General features: G+C 46.5%; 2 protein-coding genes across 2 annotated transcripts; both read right to left on the bottom strand.

The window, feature by feature from the left end:
• Nucleotides 1-7,718, bottom strand: LOC119309965 (cell surface glycoprotein 1-like; the record flags this gene model as incomplete). The annotated part of the gene is made up of 3 exons (XM_037585853.1): nucleotides 6,718-7,718; nucleotides 6,536-6,590; nucleotides 1-1,904 (listed from the first exon to the last, which is right to left on the bottom strand). Coding segments are annotated over exons 1-3 (2,118 nt in total), but the record flags the coding sequence as incomplete, so codon positions are not given.
• Nucleotides 7,719-7,881: 163 nt separating this feature from the next.
• LOC119311400 (serine/threonine-protein kinase STY46-like) lies at nucleotides 7,882-14,837 on the bottom strand. The gene is made up of 16 exons (XM_037587039.1): nucleotides 14,481-14,837; nucleotides 14,262-14,376; nucleotides 13,267-13,358; nucleotides 13,003-13,122; nucleotides 12,767-12,821; nucleotides 12,485-12,595; nucleotides 12,346-12,399; nucleotides 12,069-12,244; nucleotides 11,881-11,988; nucleotides 11,396-11,469; nucleotides 11,122-11,297; nucleotides 10,624-10,719; nucleotides 9,311-9,391; nucleotides 9,162-9,215; nucleotides 8,363-8,497; nucleotides 7,882-8,299 (listed from the first exon to the last, which is right to left on the bottom strand). The coding sequence occupies exons 1-16, from the start codon at nucleotides 14,747-14,749 to the stop codon at nucleotides 8,219-8,221; spliced, it is 1,797 nt and encodes a 598-aa protein (XP_037442936.1). The 5' UTR covers nucleotides 14,750-14,837; the 3' UTR covers nucleotides 7,882-8,218.
• Nucleotides 14,838-20,444: the final 5,607 nt, after the last annotated feature.

Here is a 20,444-nt window from a genome sequence, read left to right as displayed (position 1 = left end):
GTCATCTCGTACACGCTTCGGGAGAGGAGCATCTTTTCTGTGGTCAACACGGAACCTTCTTGCTTCCACAACATCCTTTTGTGCATAAGGGCCTTCAGATGTTGCTTGCTTGGGCGGAGGAACAGCATCATGTGGAGCACTGGTAGGTTGTGATCTAGATGATGTTCCTTCAGAGGTATCATATGGATCTTGAGCTCTTGTTCGCCTTGGTGCAGATGCAGTTTCTCTGGCTTCCTGGTTGGTATCATCATCATATAATGGAATAGCTTGAGTGTCATCTCGTGCACCCTTAGGGAGAGAAGCATCTTTTCTGCGGTCAGCAGGGAACCTTGCTTCCGCAGCATCCTTCCGTGCATAAGGGGGCCTTACAGCACCTCTGGATGATGCTCCGTCCTCCTTAGCAATTCCTTGAACATCAGCAGCTCGTTGCCAAGGCATAGAAGAAACATCTCTTCTCTGAGCAGTGTAGGGTGTCTGAGTTGTCCTTTCCGGTCCTTGAGGCAGTTGCTCATCCATGCTCGCTGGTTCCAGTGCTTCAGTTGAATGGGGCTTCTCAGGAGAAGTATATGTAACTCTCTGGTCAGTAGCTCTGCTAGAAATATTTCCGACAGGTCTTTGTGAAGTACGCTCAGTGTATCGAATTGATTTCTTATCCTGAGTATCAGCATTGGGGGCTGTGTTCTCAGTCCAGAAACCTGACGCCCTGAGTCGGTCAGAATCTTCTTTAGCTAATCTTGGACTGGTTTCGGCATGATCAATGACATTGCTGGGCCCATCAGTTTCAGATATCTCGTCCAGCATTTCTGAAGGTTTTGGTGAGGTGGATTCAGTATAAGGTTCTGCTTCATCAGTATGTCTGCTTGCCTCATAGAAATCATGAAGCTTATCAGATGCTTTTTTGGATGAACTTGGCTTGGATTTAGTAGGGAGGTCTATTTCAGTGGCTTCAGAAGGAAGTGAGGCATCTCCAATTCTGGGCTTATCAGCGCCAGTTCTTGAGGGCTTCTCAGTAGTGGTAGGAGAGGTAGCTGGGGTAAAAAAGTTGATTCGTCTTTCGACAGGAATAGGAGATTTTTTAGGAATTCTAGGAGTACTTTGGACATAGGCTGGTGGAGTTTCTTCATGTGTAGTAGAAATGGTAGTATGTTTGCTTCGGACATCTGAAGGTTTATGAGTAGTAGGGATACTTCGGCTTGAGGAGACTGGTGTTTCATCAGGAGAAGTTCCTGTAGGATGAGGCTCCTCTGCTTGAGGAGTCGTGGGAGATGCTGCGATGATACTAACAGGGGGAGGAACCAATATCGTGTGAGGTTTTGTGCTGGGTTGCTCCCGTGAGTGTAGACGAAACTGGGGTCTGCTGGTTGGAGGATGCTGTCTCCGCCACTGACGCCGCTGCTGCTTCTGAAGTTCTTCCTGTTTGCGCTGCTGCTGTTTGTCAAGTTCCTCTTGTTTGTTCTGCCGCTCCACCTCGTGCATAACCTTCAGCACCTTCTGCCAAGAACCCCGGCTAGAAATAGCATGCCACCACCTCTGCACATTCTTTCTTGAATCATATAGGTACAGAAACTTTTCAGAATTTGTGATGTGGTAGGAGTTTGGCAGGTGTACTAGGTCGGCAAGAGTGAACTTGTTGCCAGCAAGGAATTCACTGTCACCAAGCCTTTGCTCATAAACTTCCAGAACATCTTCTAGCTTTCTCGTCTGCAAGTCTATATCATCATCTTCTTCAGCAACGGGAAAGGCCAAGTGGCAGAACAAGGATCTGCTCGGAGGGTTGAAATTATGCTCTTCATGGTGGAGCCATTCCTCGATGGAAGCCCTCTCAAGGGAATCCTTCCCAAGGAGAAATGGGTATCCGTGATCTTCATAAGTCTCTGCTATATGGCGGCAGATTTCTCTTGATTCTGGAATTGAAGACAAACATAAATTTTGAATAAGCATAAACCAATAATCATTTTCATGAAGACTTCTTTTCAATAGCACAGAAAAAGTGCCAGAAGAGTGGAATACAAGAAAATCTAGGATAAAGTGTGAACGCCGAGAGCAGTTGAACTTTAAATATATATTTCAATATTAATGATAAAATTTCCTTATTGCTGGCAAAATAGACATCACTTCTACTTTATGTGCCACCTACTATGAGAAATAAGTATGAGGAGCAGTTCATCTTAGATCATGTTGCATAAACAAACAAACAAAACAACAACAAAGCCTTTAGTCCCAAACAAGTTGGGGTAGGCTAGAGGTGAAACCCATAAGATCTCGCAACCAACTCATGGCTCTGGCACATGGATAGCAAGCTTCCACGCACCCCTGTCCATAGCTAGCTCTTTGTCGATACTCCAATCCTTCAGGTCTCTCTTAACGGACTCCTCCCATGTCAAAATCGGTCGACCCCGCCCTCTCTTGACATTCTCCGCACGCTTTAGCCGTCCGCTATGCACTGGAGCTTCTGGAGGCCTGCGCTGAATATGCCCAAACCATCTCAAACGATGTTGGACAAGCTTCTCCTCAATTGGTGCTACCCCAACTCTATCTCGTATATCATCATTCCGGACTCGATCCTTCCTCGTGTGGCCACACATCCATCTCAACATACGCATCTCCGCCACACCTAACTGTTGAACATGTCGCCTTCTAGTCGGCCAACACTCCGCGCCATACAACATTGCGGGTCGAACCGCCGTCCTGTAGAACTTGCCTTTTAGCTTTTGTGGCACTCTCTTGTCACAGAGAATGCCAGAAGCTTGGCGCCACTTCATCCATCCGGCTTTGATTCGATGGTTCACATCTTCATCAATACCCCCATCCTCCTGCAACATTGACCCCAAATACCGAAAGGTGTCCTTCCGAGGTACCACCTGGCCATCAAGGCTAACCTCCTCCTCCTCACAGCTAGTAGTACTGAAACCGCACATCATGTACTCGGTTTTAGTTCTACTAAGCCTAAACCCTTTCGATTCTAAGGTTTGTCTCCATAACTCTAACTTCCTATTTACCCCCGTCCGACTATCGTCAACTAGCACCACATCATCCGCAAAGAGCATACACCATGGGATATCTCCTTGTATACCCCTTGTGACCTCATCCATCACCAATGCAAAAGATAAGGGCTCAAAGCTGACCCCTGATGCAGTCCTATCTTAATCGGGAAGTCATCGGTGTCGACATCACTTGTTCGAACACTTGTCACAACATTATTGTACATGTCCTTGATGAGGGTAATGTACTTTGCTGGGACTTTGTGTTTCTCCAAGGCCCACCACATGACATTCCGCGGTATCTTATCATAGGCCTTCTCCAAGTCAATGAACACCATATGCAAGTCCTTCTTATGCTCCCTATATCTCTCCATAAGTTGTCGTACCAAGAAAATGGCTTCCATGGTCGACCTCCCAGGCATGAAACCAAACTGATTTTTGGTCACGCTTGTCATTCTTCTTAAGCGGTGCTCAATGACTCTCTCCCATAGCTTCATTGTATGGCTCATCAGCTTAATTCCACGGTAATTAGTACAACTCTGAACATCCCCCTTGTTCTTGAAGATTGGTACTAATATACTCCGTCTCCATTCTTCTGGCATCTTGTTTGCCCGAAAAATGAGGTTGAAAAGCTTGGTTAGACATACTATCGCTACGTCCCCGAGACCTTTCCACACCTCAATGGGGATACAATCAGGGCCCATCGCCTTGCCTCCTTTCATCCTTTTTAAAGCCTCCTTCACCTCAGACTCCTGGATGCGCCGCACAAAACGCATGCTGGTCTCATCAAAGGAGTCATTCAGTTCAATGGTAGAACTCTCATTCTCCCCATTGAACAGCTTGTCGAAGTACTCCCGCCATCTATGCTTAATCTCTTCGTCCTTCACCAAGAGTTGGCCTGCTCCGTCCTTGATGCATTTGACTTGGCCAATATCCCTCGTCTTCCTCTCCCGGATCTTAGCCATCTTATAGATGTCCCTTTCACCTTCCTTCGTGCCTAACCGTTGGTAGAGGTCCTCATATGCCCGACCCCTTGCTTCACCAACAGCTCGCTTTGCGGCCTTCTTCGCCATCTTGTACTTCTCTATGTTGTCTGCACTCCTATCCAGGTATAGGCGTCTGAAGCAATCTTTCTTCTCTTTAAGCGCCTTCTGGACATCATCATTCCACCACCAGGTATCCTTATCTTCGCTTCTCCTTCCCCTGGACACTCCAAACTCCTCCGAGGCCACCTTACGAATGCAAGTCGCCATATTCATCCACACATTGTCCGCATCCCCTCCTTCCTCCCAAGGGCCCTCCTTAAATACCCTCTCCTTGAACACCTGAGCTACCTCCCCCTTGAGCTTCCACCACTTCGTTCTAGCGACCTTGGCACGCTTATCCCGCTGGACACGAATCCGAAAGCGGAAGTCAGCAACCACCAGCTTATGCTGGGGTACAACACTCTCCCCAGGTATCACCTTACAGTCTAGGCACGCACGCCTATCTTCTCTTCTCGAGAGGATGAAATCAATCTGGCTAGAGTGTTGGCCACTACTAAAAGTCACCAGATGTGATTCTCTCTTTCTAAAGAGGGTGTTAGCTACAATCATGTTGTAGGCTAGAGCAAAGCTTAAGACATCTTCTCCTTCTTGATTCCTGATGTCATAGCCAAAGCCCCCATGCGCCCCTTCAAAACCTGTGTTAGATGTACCCACGTGGCCATTGAGGTCTCCTCCTATGAAGAGCTTCTCACCAATCGGTACACTCCTAACCATGTCTTCCAAGCCTTCCCAGAACTCCCTCTTGGTGTTCTCAGGAACTGCCAGGCTCCTTGGGTCACAACATGATCTTCTGGAGTGTCAAAGTATACTGGTTTTATATTCAGCCCACTAAAGTCCTATATCTATTAGCACGCCAAATATTAACGCCTAGTACTAATAAGAAAGTATGACAATTATTACATCAACTGTCGAAAGAAACTATGTTATAGAAAATTTCAGCTTATATACTTCGTATCACATCTTAATAATTATCTCTGTTGGAACATTTATTTGTTCTTCTATTTTTGTTATATACTTATGCTGGTACATAATTTAAAATATATTGCTTGAGTGCCTTAAACCGTATCTAGGACAAGAGGATTGTTGTTGTGATAAAAAAACACAACATGAGAAAAATTATGTGTTCATTTGGATAAAACCCGCTCACTGTCCTTGGCATGGCAACATGTACTAAAGCCAAAATTCTTCAGGCACAATTCAGCATATATATTTTCACAGTTGGCAAGTTTAAAGAAAGCAATTTCCCATCTTGACTGAAATGCTAACAGTTTACAGCTTAATCGGTTAAAAGGACATCATAGCTTAATCATCAATGGACAACATAACTTAATCAAACATCATTGTCTATACAGCTTAAGTAATCATATGATCAAAGTCCATCTACACATGAAGAAACATCATTGTCTTTACACATTCCTTAGACTTACCTAACACAAAGAAAAAAAAACTGAAATTCCACCAATACTCATTACTGTCCACTGTAAAAAGCCATTTTAGAAAAGCTTGCATGATTGCAGTTTCATAATGAGCTCCTGACAAGCACTGAATATACAGACTGGAACATTTACATGATTTATGATGTGCCTTTAGTTTGTTATAGTGTGTTTTGGAAGGAAGCTCTTACCCAGCCCCACATAACATGGCTTTCATCTCAAGTTCTTGATGAGATTTTTCAGTGTGGGCTCATCCAATATATGGGAGAGCTAACATAGTGGTCTAATGCTCAATTTTGTTATTTTAGCAGTGATAATATTCATCCTACAGGTTTTATTTATGAACTACAGGATTGTTTTCCCATACAATCAACACATAAGCATGGCAAACCTAGGATTTATCTTCCATGGAAGAATTTGTCATTGGATAATATTAGTCAAAAAATGTAAAAACAACAACATGATCGGTCATCTAGCTTTCTAAGAACAAATTACACGAAAATAAAATACTAGTGTTTAGCTGATGGAACAAATTACATCAAAAGAAAATAACAGTGTTTAGCTGATTCGCCGTCCCCAAGTAACATGAATTTCTCTGATCTATTCTTTTTATGGAAGCTATATTTCTGGAGTCTGCTTTTATGGCAAGTTAATCATGATCGTAGTTATTTCAGCGTGGTGTAAGTCCATAAAATTCACAATGCTGTTTTGGAACAAACTATTTGGGAGTCTTTAGGGACAAGCAGGAAGTACTAACTACATTGATTAACTACCATTGCAAAACGCAGGAGATATGGTATGGTGAGTGACTGAAAATGGAGCCTGCATATGCCAAAAGGCTCAAGAATAAAATTTGACAAGAAACACTAGTGTGTTTTAGCAGATAATACAAGTTTTGCCAGACTATCTAGATTTTTCACTTATTTCTGATACAGATTCCTAGTTAAGGCCCAATAAATGTCCTTGTAGCAGGCTAACTAGCAAGATCATTCAACTGTAGAAAAGAAGGATAAGCATCCAGACATGTAGGGCTAAAGTGAAATGCTAATTGAACTTCATAAATCTGAAACCTTACCTTCTAGGAATTTATTAGGTCCATCATAGAATGGAACTGGAACATGGCTCGATGCCTGTAGAGTGCACATGAACAAAATGTAATGATGGTATTGAACTGCTTTGCTAGAAACTGATATTAGACTGCTTATGGTCTTGAACAGCTAATTCCGTGCAGAGTTGAGAATTAGAGACACCACGTACCTGAAGTCTGAGTAGGCTCTTGTAAGAGGAGAATGTCTCTCTCTCAAAGTCGATTCCCTTCTCATACAGGCATGCAAGCACCCTTGACACATCCGGTAAGATTATAGATTTCTCATGATACACCTTCACGATTGGTGCTCCAATGCCAAGCCCTGCCATGGTGGCCAGAGCCTAGGTTACCAGTGCTGAAATGAGGTGACGTATATGTATTAACCCATCCACTGGCCAATATGATAGGTTCCATGACTCTCTGATGAAGCAAAGACAAGATGCTTAAAGTGGGAAAGCAAAGAAGGGAATCGATTCATCAGTAGGACAACAGATGAAAATGAGTGAATATTGAGGAGGGGCAAGAAGGAAACAAAGGGAAAAAGAAAAGGCAAAAGGCTGGCCATGGATCTAGCCCTCTAATCATATTTTACAACAAATTCACCATACAGAAGCTTTTAGCACTTCACATATATTTTTTTTGAAACAGAGCACTTCACATTTTAGGAATTGCTGTAACATCCTAAAACTAGAAAAAAGTAATTCCTTGCGAAATCCAACAAGCAGCAGATCTTGTATGTCCTTTTTGTGCAGACAATGCAGTCAGGGACTGCAAACAAACACATCATTGCCACCATTAGTTTCTTTTTTTTACATGGCCACCAGAAGTTATGGTTTGTAAAAAGAAGCAAACGCTCAGTTTTAAGATAGTAGTACAAACACAACCAAATGGTTATACTGATCCAAACAGACGGTGTAAAACAGGTGCGTTTCATTCGTGGAGTACTAGGTAAAAACAGTGGCCCCGCAGGCACACAGTAAAAGCTAAGCGTTGTCGCCTGCTCCCAACGCCACTTTATTCATTTCTTGGCCCTTTCATCAAAGGGGGGCAGGAAAGTAACCTAGTGATGCAAGTTTAGCATCACAAGGGCCACGGAGCATCACAAGGAACAAAAATCTTGGCACGAATAAGCAGCCAACACCGACTCATCTTTGTTCAGAGGAGAGTTGGGCATGCATGTGCCTTTGCCATTTCACAAGATGGAAGCAGGACACGAACTTGACAAGAGCATCAACATAATATGCACTCCGTATCGTCGTGCCAAGACCGTTCGAGACGGAAATTTTGCAAGGGGAAACCAGCCATGAAAGAACATTCAAGCTGTGGACAGGATGTGGAAAGATAATCATGACTGAAAGAATCACAGCATGCCCTAAGCTAGGCTTATTATTTCATGTGCAAGTTACAGCCTGTTAAAATCAGATTAAACAATGTACAGTCCACAAGCATTCTCTTCCTATGTTACATGTAACAGAACCCGGAAGTAAATAACCAGACAAAAGAAAAAACTATTGGCTGTGGCCGATGAGTGGAGCTACAGCTGAAAAGTTGCCATCTGGCCCAGTTCACTGTCCATCTCAATGTACTGGCACTGGGTATGCTGATAAACAGGCGCTGATTTTCGCTCAGGCCCGTCCAAACGGATTGCAAGCCATGTACACCTGCGCCACCTTAGTGTCCTCGGCCCCTCAGAGACGAAAAGAATCCCCCCAGGCTTTTGTCCTTGTGCTTTCCGTCGTGCTCATCTCCGACCTGCACCATCGCTTTGGTAAGAACGTGAACCTTGATGCATTAAAGCAAGTCTCAGTCACAAACCTCCTCTGCTATTTTCTTGAGAGCTTCTAATATCTCGGAGAAATCTGGCCTTTCAGCAGGGTCCTGCTGCCAGCACTTCTGAAGGAGCTCCGCAAGCTTTGCATGAGCATTTTTTGGTATTGTGGGCCGCAATCCCTGAGAAGCAGGATTGACATGTTAATAAGATTGTACTCCCTCCGTTCCTAAATATAAGTCCTTTTAAAGATTTCAATATGGACTACATACGACGCAAAATGAGTGAATCTACACTCTAAAATATGTCTATATACATCCGTATGTGTCCGTACTGGAATTTCTAAAAAGACTTGCATTTAGAAACGGAGGGAGCATAAGGTAATTGCATTTATCTTTAAATTAGGAAGTACTGCAGTCACAGAGTTCATAAACACAACTAGATGGATGTTACTGTTTCACTGTAATGCCTTTGATCAGGCAAAGTGGTAAACAAAGCACTGATGTCCAAATATCATTCGTTTTGCTTGTGCGTCAGCGAACCGTTCCTAAGAGTATGTTAACACTGATCATATCTTGAAATCCCATGATATCATGGAACAAAAGAAACTCAAACCAGGTTATGTTATCCGTGCGCAGTAGTCCAAAACATATACGTTCATTATTATGGTTGGTGGATATGATAAATTGAGTAAGAATCCATGTCTGAACATAGCAGTAGTCCAAAACATATATGATCATTATCATGGTACTGTGTGGTGGACATGATAAGTTAGTAAGAATCCATGTCTAAACATAACAAGAACAAAGAAGACTACGGTCATGTAAAAATGACAAGCAATTTTACCTTCTGAACCACACCTACAGCTGCTTGTAATGGTGTCAGGTACTCGTAAGGAATCTGCAGGCAATAGATGTATAAACAAATTACTAACTCATTTAAAACAATGCACTTAACATAATGAACTAACAGTGGCAAAAGAGTAATGCAAGTACCTTCCCAGTGAGCAGTTCCCACAACAAAATTCCAAAACTAAAAACATCAGCCTTGTGGTCGTAGGGCTTGTGTTCTATAACCTACATAACAGATAAAACTTTGTAAAGTGATATACCAATCAAAAATATTTCACTGATGACCTCTATTTCTTGAATTCACCGCCACTACACTATTAAGATACAGAAAATGGTAGTAGATGAATTTATTGTGAAAAAAAGATAGAGGTAACAATCAGAGCTAATGACAGCGGTTTGCACACTATCTCTACCAATAAATAATAATTTGCTGGCTAAAGATTAAATGCAGGTTTTTGTTTTTTGTGGGGAATTAAACACAGGTTTAAGACTGAAACTTCCCGCTTAGTTTCAAAAATAGCAAAGAAACAAAATAATCTCCTTGCTTCTATCAAGCATATGGAGCAATACAATGTTGCCCACATGTCAACCAATGCCATCGAAATGAACTCAGAGCAGTGCCTCGTCTCAATTGTGAGGCGATTCAGAATGTTTGGTCTGAGCTTTTCAGAATTGATAAGTGACAAATCAATGTCCAAATGATGGAGCAGTCATACTAAAATTAAAGATGCAATCATGATTACTTCTGCATTATGGTTATCTAAAAAGATGAGGAATGATTTACATTTTAACAAAATATCATGTGCTAGTTTGTTGATGTTTTCGCGGTGCTTACAGAAGCTTCTCAACACATAGACGCCGATATGCCAAATTCTGAAACTGAATCAACTAGAGCGGAGCAAGGGGGAACTGGAGGCCAGGTGAGAGAGCGACCCTGAATCGTGTAGTACTGACGAAAAGAAAGCTTCGGGAGTTGGAGATGAAGAACATGAGGAAAAATGCAACTGCTGCTACACTACAACACACTACCATCTGATGGGTGAATATCTGAGTAAGATCATGTCTAGCATCCTTGTGTAGGTCTGGTAGCAGTGTTTTACTTAATTTTTAGAGGATAGCAGTTCTATTTTGGTCTCACAAGTGTTCATCCTTGGGGTGGTGCGATGGTGCCGTATTCCAAGGGTTGTAACTAAAACATTGATAGGTTGCTGTTGCACCAGAATGCTTTAGATCACAAGTTCACAACTGTTGAACTCTGTGGTTTCTTCTTTTTCAATGAAAAAGTTGGTGGCCAGGTGTTTCCTACCCTGTCAATCTGTCAATCTGAACTCAGAGCTTGGGTATTCAGGCTCGCAACCTCTAATGGAGAATCTGCTCTTTACAGCTTAAATTTAGCATTGGTATTACATAACAACCAAGTTGTGATAGCAGTGGCATAGTAATGATAGAGAAATCACCTCCGGGGCCATCCAACGGTATGTCCCGGTTTCTGCAGTCATTACTCCAGACTGAACTTTAACACGTGCAACACCAAAATCAGCAACCTTAACCATCTGTAGAAGGAAACAATCAGTTAGAACAATTAGCCAATTCTTCTTTCTGAATCACGCACTAAACGAAACAACGGTTTGCAGTAACACATTCATCACATGTACAGATGTACTCCCAACCAGGAAGAAGGTTCAAGATCCCAGTGGCCAGCCACTCATCAATTACAAACAAGATTTGGCTAAGTAGACCAAAAATACAGATAAACATTGTGTTATAGGAGAACCCCTCTTACTTTTGTGATAAAACATTTTTTGAGAGGGGGGGGGGGGGTACTTAACACCTGTTATTCTTGTACAGAACACCTGGAAAAGTGAAGGCATGTCTAGGAGTTCGGGCTAAGATTTGTGGAACATCATTTCCAAGGATGCATGCATCATGAATAATTGGAAGTAGACAGCACTTACCCCGTTCTCATCCATAAGAAGATTGGCGGTTTTCAGATCCCGATGAATAATATTATTTTGGTGTAAGTAGCTCATGCCTTTTGACACATCCATTGCAACTCCAACTAAGGCAGGGAGCTTGAAGATACCTTTATGCTTATGAAGATAATCATACACACTCCCACCGGACATAAATTCTGGACGAGTGAAGAAAATGCAGGTTCAGTCATTGTTACTGTCACTGCCACACTAGGAAAATGGAAACTTGGAAGGGAAGGCCTTTGTTTGATCATACCTGTGACTATGCATAGCCTTGGGGGTTTAGTGCATGCACCAATAAATTGCACAACATTCTTGTGACGAACCTTCCTGGACTCCAATGTATACTTCATGAACTTAGAAGGTAAAAGGAAAAACAGAGGGGCACTACTGGAAGAAACTGATCCCTAAGGGTGATACTGTTAACATGTACTAGCCGTCTCAGCTAATAAGCAAGCAAAGAACGGAGAGAATAAGATGTTAACAGGTAAATGACAGCAAGGGTGGATCTTTATCATCTTAGCATCCTAAAAGTAAATATTTCAGCAGAGAAAACGTGACAACCGGAGCATCTGAGAGATTGAGACTAATATTTTGAAGATTGAAGAATGGTATTCATTGTGTAACAGAAGAAACAGGACAAAGTGAGATGACATAAATACACAGAGGGGGGAAACACAGGTTTGTGTGCAGAAGCCTTAAAACGTATATTGGGAAAACAGAGCATATGATGTAACAAACCTCATAATATAAACTTCCTGGGCAAATTCACGCTGCATGTCCACATTTACCCTCTCCGGTTTGAGCACTTTAATAGCTACATCTTGACTACAATATGTACCCCGGTAACTGGAAAAAGAACGAGTCAGTTACGTGACTGCGCGAAAACTCAAAATAAATTTTCATGATAACCAGGAGTGAACACTCACAGATCGCCATATGACCCAGATGCTACTTTATTCCCGAAATTGAGTAGTTTTATATCAATTTCCCATTCACTGGCACCATCTGTAGGTATAGCAACATGATCGGCTGTTGAGTTCTCCACGATCTGCATATTTTCAACTGGAGAAGACCATGAATGAGATGTAGACCATGCTTGTGTCTGCCCAATTCAAGCCAAAACAAAATATGAGCATGAAGAAAACAAGCATGTGAAACTGGGACTAACTAAATTGCAATGAAGTATATGTGTCTCTGTTTCACCTCCTCAATCTTGCTGATTTCTTTTTTTAGTTCTTCTATCAAATCCTCCGTTTCCTAAATAAATGAACAGATCATTAAATGCTAAACAGGACGAAACACAAAATCATAGGTATAAAGACAAAATGAGGGACCGACATACCTCAGCATGCCAACCAACAACAACAAACACGTCAAGTGAGTAGCCATCATTTGTCGAAAATGCATGTGCTTCTTGAATGTTGAGACCAATTTCACCAAGCAGACATGTCAGCTGGGGGCATCAGAAAACATGGCATCACTAAACAAATAGATGAAACACACATATTCAGCGAACTCGTATTTATTCAAGTTTGCTATCATGAATTATATTGTTAAAAGATCTAGGAACATATAAACAGATATTCCGAATAAAATCCACAAATATACAGAGATCCCTGTTTACCTCGCTGAGAAGCTTTGGTTTGTCAATGGTAGAGAACGTGATTTCATGCATGGGTCTGTATGGCATACAAATACAATCAAATCAGTGTCCTCGGCAGAGGAAATAGCACTTGCAGAACGAGAAAATGCAATAATTATATACTTATAATATGTTAACTACCAAGCGACATACTGATCTAACAAGAATATTATTGTATAAGGATAAAATAGAGGCAAATGTAACTATTAAAGTCTTACCTGTAGAGAGATCGGACATTATCTGAGGTGCTATCTTGATCTTGGCCTTGCGACTTACTAGCTTCAAGCGCAAGGGCCTCAAGGTTTGTAGATGAACCAAAAGCAGGAGGAGGGTGGATGCTGAACATAACTTGTACATGTTAGAAATGAAGGAAAATTGAACCACTGGTAGAGGTATATTTTGCAATGCATGGCAATAAGAAAGATACTAGACATTTTCCAATCAGCAAATATATTTAACAAGAGATGGAAAAGCGCAGGTACCTTTGTTGCCTATTCAACAGCCTTGAAGCAACTTCCTCCCCTGCAGTGTGTGAATCAGCATCAGTCTGATTCCCATCAACAATTGGAGATACCTAATGAATCAAGACTCAAATAAGGACAATGAACAGCATAGAAGTTTCACAGCTGACTGCAAGTTAGCAACTATTTTAGCAGTTAAAGAAAAAGAAATGCACCACTTGGGAATAAAATAATGCATCAGCGCTGCCAGCTAATAATGGGAGAGCTTAAACTTTCACTCAGTAAGTAGGTGGTTAAAATCAATCAAAATATGCTACACTCAGAGGGAACGTTCAGGCTTTTTCTTTTATCTCATTTTAAAAAATGCTCTAGGACCCCCACCCTACATCTACTCTTTGAACATCATATTCATAGTAGAACAGATTTTTAACAGTTCGATACTCCATCAGTCAAGTAAACACCGGAAAAAATACTTGCTGACAGTGTTAGCGTTTAGACCACTCAAAAGCCCTAACATGGCAACTCCCAAATCTCAAATACAGTGGTGACGGGATACCCATAAGGCTTCTTCTTAGTTGGTGCTGCTGACAGTATAAACAACTGCTGTATCCGGAAGCGGTAATACTAAGTGCCAATGAGCCGATTCCTTGATAGATAAGAATAGCAATCCAGTTTAATAGAATTATTATAAAATGTCCCCATTCTTCTGGACGATGGAAGACGTGTTACCACCGAGAATGAGTGTCATTGACTAGGCTTGAGTAGTGATGGGATGGAATGATTATAAAAAGGAAATCTGAAGGGCAGAAAACTGAACCCCCAACCCACCGAGAGCAGCCAGCCAGGGATGCTCAGCACATAAGTCAGACCATATAATACAACTCCGGAGAGACGAATTTCGAGTCATCTACAGCGGTCGATCACATCACATCAGTGGCGCTCCGAATCACATTCCTAAACTAGCGCACGAGCACGAGGGGGGAGAAGCCCGTCGGATGGAAGAACGAAAGGCTCACCTGCACGGCCCGGACGGCGAAGGCCGGGCGCTGCGCCGGATCCTTGGCCAGCTCGAGGAGGCGCTTGTGCGTGAGCACGTCCTCCGCCCTCTCCACGTTCACATCCATCGCGTAGCTGCACACAAACCCGAAACGCCAACCCGAGAATCATCAGCCATCAGTACCGCCGCGTCGCAGCCGTCGGCAGGAGGGACCGGGAGGAGGGGCAGGGCGCGTTACCGTGCGGGGAGGCGGTTGAAGTGGCTCCAGAGGTCGTCGTCGAAGCCGGGGGCGCGCTCCTCGGCGGCGTGGAGGCGCGCCAGCACCTCGGTGTAGACCTCCAGCTTGTGGTGGTGCTGCTGCTGCTGCTTCCTGGACTGCGCCCCCGCCGCGCCCGGCGGCGACGAGGACCCCGCCTTCCCGCCCCCGCCCCCGCCCCCGCCGCCTCCGCCGCCGCCCGCCGCGGCCGCGTGGCTGCCGCAGCTCTCGGCCACCTCCTCCACCGCCATTACCGCCTCGCCGCGATCTCGGTCTCTCGCGGATTTCGGAAGGGAGGGAGGGGAAGCGAATCGCGCGCGATCGATCCCCTCGCGGGAGGGAGGGAGGGAGGGGGGGAGAAAAGGGGGAGGAAAATGGAAAGAGGGAGAGGGATTTCGAGAGAGAGAGAATTTTGTGGATGCTGGTGGCCACAGTGGTTTTATATACGTGCGTGCAAGTTTATCTGCTGCCCCGCGAGTGTGCGACCCCTTTTCTTTTCTTTTCTTTTCTTTTCTGAATGAAAAAGAAAAAGAAAAGGAAATGGGGTCAAATTCACCTGCTCGGTCGGTCGGTCGGTCGCAAATAAAACAGCGCGCACGGGGCTGTGGCCAATTCGGCTTTGGTCTGGGGTTTGCGCCCGGTGCGGTGCATCGGTACTTCGCCCATTGTGGCGCACACTGTGGTTGGAGTAGGATACTTATTTTATTTTATTTTTGCGCTTTTTTAATCACTGTATGTGCCTGCCATGGGCGTCGAGTAGCAGAAGCTGAATTGGGTTATTCGTCGGATCTTGGACGGATATCTGCAAACTTGGAGTAAGCTCTAGTGGTAGCATACGTTGGACGGTCGGTTTGAATTTGGTTATTGTCTTGTTCGTTGCTTAGGCACGAGGCAACCGGCCGGACGGCCTACTAAGCATCCTTTTTTTTAACACGCCTACTAAGCATTCTTAGTTTTGAAGCATTAGAGCATATACACCGGGAGTACCCTAACCCACCCAAACGCCCGGGCGGGCTACCCGGTTAGTGCTCGGAGGAAATTTGGTCACCCAACCACCCTTCTCGAACCCAACCCAAATGTTTGGTCTGTCTGGTAACCCCATATCCAGCCCATATCTTGTATGGGGAGGATGGGACGAGCTCGGACGCCGCTGCCACGTCCCTCCGGCCCACGCCGGCCCACCATCCTCCCCCACAAAAAGTAATTCCGACCGAAATCCTAGTCTCAAACCGCACTCCACTCACTTCTCTCATTCTCCCCGCTCCCCTCTGTCTCCTTCAATTTCGATATCCGATCCTCTCCCTCTCCTCCGCCATGGCCAGCTCTGGCTCTGACGACATCGGCTAGGTGGGGCTCGCCGTTGGGGACACGTCGAGCGCATCTGATGAGGAGGAGCCCGCACGCCGCCGCTCAATGATGGACCGCAGTGGGAGCTCCTCCTCGACGGTCATCAGCTATTCCTCCGAGGCGGGAGAACTCTGTCCTGCCAAGTCTCTACAATCGACGGCGAGGCAACATCGCGAGCTCGAGCACCAGTGCCCCGTCTCCACCAGCTCCGCCCCATGCGGGTATCCGTTGGGTGCTGGTGTCTACACCACCCAGCCCTCTGGCACGTGGGCTGCAACCGAAGACAGTGGGCCGCACCTACCGCATGGCAAGGAGGGCGGTGTCGGGTGGAGCAAGGCATGGTTGCGGATCGTCCAATTCCGCGTCGGAGACGCCGTCGCTCGTCGAAGACGACGACGCGGTACTCTGGCTAGCTATATGTCAGACCTACGCCTAGAGGAGATGTACGCACGGCGCAGACGCTGCAAGAACGTGGAGACTCTCCGTCACGCGCTCGAAGAGTCTGCCAAGGTGGCGCGGTCCAAGGAGGCGGTGGCAGAGAGAGTCACGCGGGGTAGAGCCGCTCCACCCGGCGCTTCGCGTGGTTCCTCTCGTCGTCCTCCGGCTCCGACGACAACAGCTCTACAACGGACGATGATGACCAGCTGCCCGCCGTGGATGCTTACTCTGCCGAGAGTTGCCGAGACCCCACGATGAAGCGACCGGCGAGGAAATGGTGAAATCAGCCGCCCCCGTATGCTTTAAATGAAGTTTTTATGTCTGGTTAGCTGTGATCGGCCCTTTTTTATATGAACCATGTGGACGTGCGACATGAGAAATGCTACATTTCATCGTATTTGCAAGCGCTCATATACACGCGCATACACTCATCCCTATGAACACACACCCGCACACCCTACCCCTACTCGTCGTTGACGGGAACGTCTTCTCTCACTGAAAGCGCATCGCCGAAAATCCTGAAATAAATTCAGCAATAATGCGAGCACCAGAATTTGAACCCTGGTGTTTTTTTTTTTTGTGGAAAAACTTCTAAGGAATTCATCTTCAATCATAACAGTGCAACGAATTTAAACCCTGGTGGGTTGGAGATATCACTGTCCACCTAACCATCTCAACCACAGGTTGGTTCGTCGGTTACATGCGTTTGTATGAAATAGAGTAGGCAAATTTGTGATGTGAAGGCGCCCGTTTGAGGAGCACATTTTGGGTATTGCGGTTTCACAGATCTTTTCTCCTCCATAGCCTGCTCCTGGCTAACATTTGGCAGTGACTGCACGCACACATTTCGCCTCGGTGATTATGCCCGGCACGTCCCTGGTCTTTGCGGAAACGGGCACGAAAAGAAGTGTTAATTCTCGGCTTATCCGAAACTCGTTGGGCAGACGAGCAGGCGTGTGAGGCACAGGTGACAGGTGGTGGTGTTGATGTTGGTCTCACTTTCAGCTGTGTTGCCCTGGTGAACCGCCCGCAACCACCCTGCGCGAAACTGTCCAGCACAGAGACAGACAGGTCGGGCCCGCGCCGCGTCCTCCTCGTGCGAGCGGGAGCGAGGGTCGGGCGCGACGGGCCGACGGAGCGAGCGGGAACTTGTTTTGCACTAAACAAAGCGAGGAGCGCAGGAGGATGGATGGAATGGGGCGTGGGAATATGCTCTGCTCCCGGCAGTGCTGGCGCGGACGCGCGGCAGCCGGCAGCCGCTCCGCTTCTGGGGTCGCGCCGTGCCGCTTTCTTTTGGATTTGGCAGCGCGGCGGATAAGATGGATCCGTCAGCCCCTGGTCACCCCAACCCAGCCCACCCCACCGGACTGACGGGATCCCAACCCATCCACTTTGGAAACCAAAATAGTACTCCCACCGCACAGCATCGTCACAAAGCTAATCACCCACCCAGCCAGGAAAAAAAATAATAAAAAGCGCCAGCACTAGTGGTATAAGTACTCCTATAGACTATAGTATTAGCAATGTACTTCCTTCATCCCAAAATTCTCGTCTTAAATTTTTAACACTAAAACGTAACTAGATACTACATTCAAATTTAGACAAATTTGAAACAAGAATTTTCCGGCGGAGGGAGTAGCATTAGCTCCTAGTACTGGCAAGAGTAGGCAATATTTTATCAGTGGACCTCGCTAGCAAAGGGTTTTCAAGTATAGCACTGACTGCTCGGTCTCCCCTCCTGCGATGGCAACTCTTTTCCGGATATGCTCTGTGGCCTCGACGACTTCAGTTCTGGGCAGGATATGCTTTGAGTTAGGCCGAGGCAGCTGCGGAGTACGTACGTACGTAGGCACTCCAGAACAGTGCCTCCGCATTCCGGAGGGTTTTCAGTGGGTTTGGCTGGTTCGCGCCGCACGCAGAGTTGCTAGCTGCACGATCCAACAGGAGGGCCGCGCCGCCAACCAACCAACAGTGCATCGGGGAGAATATTACAGTGCATCGGGGAGAATATTCCGATCAATCTGCTCGGGCTGAAGCAAGGCTCCCATTGGAGGAGGAAGGGAGGAGGGGTTGACGCTACCCTAGAAACGAACAACGACCTGCTGCACTCGACGACGAGACGGGGGATCAAACGAGTCGACGAACCAACCGATCCTAGCCACTCCGTCCCAACTGGAGCGAAAAGCTACTGTGGCGGCGAGATCCCCGGCCCACGGCGCACGCTCCGCCGCCGCGCCGGCACACTGTTGAGCGTGGTCTCTCAGCCACGCAAACGCAACCAGGGGCCGGAGCAACCACCTGCTGCTGTTACTGTCAGCGGCAGTGATTATATGCTTTGGTCACGTGAGGCCACGACCCGCGCCCGTGCCGACGGGCCCATCGATGGTGACGTCCGGGGTCCCCGTCGCTTTGCCGGAAACCACCACCGCGCGGCGGGGGATCGCCCGTGGAGGAAGGGATTCGCATCGGGAAAGGGGGTGAAGGAAGGAAGGAAGCACGAGGCCTCTGACGCGGCGACACATCGGCGCCGGGGAAAAGCGATGGCGATGCGCGCGGGTGGACGGGACGGGCAGGAGAGAACCAACGCGCGCTCCGCCGCATCTCCCGTGAACCGTGCCGGGTTTACTTGATTATTACTGATGATGAATCCCTGCCCTTTTGTGTATTCTGTGTAGTACTAGCGCACTCGATATAGGATCCCGTACGTCCCGTGTCGGGACGACATATGCTCCTGGGACCAGCGCGCATGCGTTGTCACCACCAGCGTGTAGCTAGTACCGAGCGAGCGTCCGCTCCCGAAGGAAGAGATACCAGCTGACAGGTACGTGTACTGTGAGAACCGATATTGGCCATTATTGCACTGTTGCGAGGTTGAGCATTGGGCCAGAGTCGAGAGAATGCTAGCTCCATCGATCTCGTCCGATATAATAACTCGACAAATGTGTGAAACATGCGTTGCAATCATCACCGGCCAGATCTCGTGCAAGGATCCGATGCATCAGGCGAGCTTGACGACCAGACCAGGATGACACTACCGTCCAGATCCAGATTGGCAGTGGTGAACATACGTTATGGTCCTATGTATAGGACTAGGGTCTTGTATTTATACGTAGTACCTCCTCTCTCCCCTCTGTATATTTGTATATCTAGAAGACAAATAGAGGCTGGTACATCCTGTACTTTTATATGTGCGTCATGCACACAACCAATGAATTATAGATGCATGAAACCTTTTTCTTCCATCTAACATGGTATCACTTTAGCATGTTGATCCTCTCCTCGCTTCCGCCATAACTCGTCGCCCCTGCCTCTTGCCGCCACCACCGTAGCCTGCCGCGGCCACCCCACTGGCCTCCCTACAGCCACCTGCACCTCTCGTCGCCGTTGCTATCCTCCTCTCCCTCTCCCACCCAACAACCCTAGCCGCCACCACGAATTCTCCCGCGTCCTCCATCTTTGGTCATACGCGGTACCATGACCTTGGGACTCACAGTGACAGCTTCTGCCTCCACCGGCGTTGTTGCCTACTCCGGCGACTGGGTTGGCTGCCTCGACAAGCGTCGCTCTACGTCAGGCTACTGTGTCTACCTCGGGCCCTCGCTAATTTCGTGGCCGTCCAAGCGACAACTCACGGTCTTTCACTCGGGTGCTGAGGCGGAGTACCGCGCAGTGGCTAATGATGTTGCCGAGTGCTCTTGGCTCCGTCAATTGCTCCGAGAGTTGCTTTGTGAGATTCACAAGGCCACAATCGTCTACTACGATAACGTCTTCACCGTCTACCTCTCCGTTAATCATGTTCATCATCGCCGAACGAAGCACATTGAGCTCGACATTCACTTCGTTCGTGAACAGGTGGCGCTTGGGGCGTTCGGGTTCTTCATGTGCCCACCGCTCAGCAGTTCGCTGATGTTATGACAAAGGGGCTACCGGCATCTGTCTTTGAGGAGTTTCGGTCTAGTCTTTGCGTCTCCGACGACACTTCGACTGCGAGGGGTGTTGAACATATGTTATCGTCTGTACATGTATAGGACTAGGATCTATTTTTTTGAAGGTCACCGGGGGAGGGCGAAGCCCTCCACCTGAATCTTTTTTCCTTTTTCTATTGCATCACACCCTTAGGAAGGGTAGGGGTTTATTACACACATGCATGGGAGAGAGAGA

Source organism: Triticum dicoccoides, chromosome 5B, assembly GCF_002162155.2.
Source record: "Triticum dicoccoides isolate Atlit2015 ecotype Zavitan chromosome 5B, WEW_v2.0, whole genome shotgun sequence".
Classification (NCBI taxonomy): domain Eukaryota; kingdom Viridiplantae; phylum Streptophyta; class Magnoliopsida; order Poales; family Poaceae; genus Triticum; species Triticum dicoccoides.
This window is presented reverse-complemented; position numbering and strand designations above follow the sequence as displayed.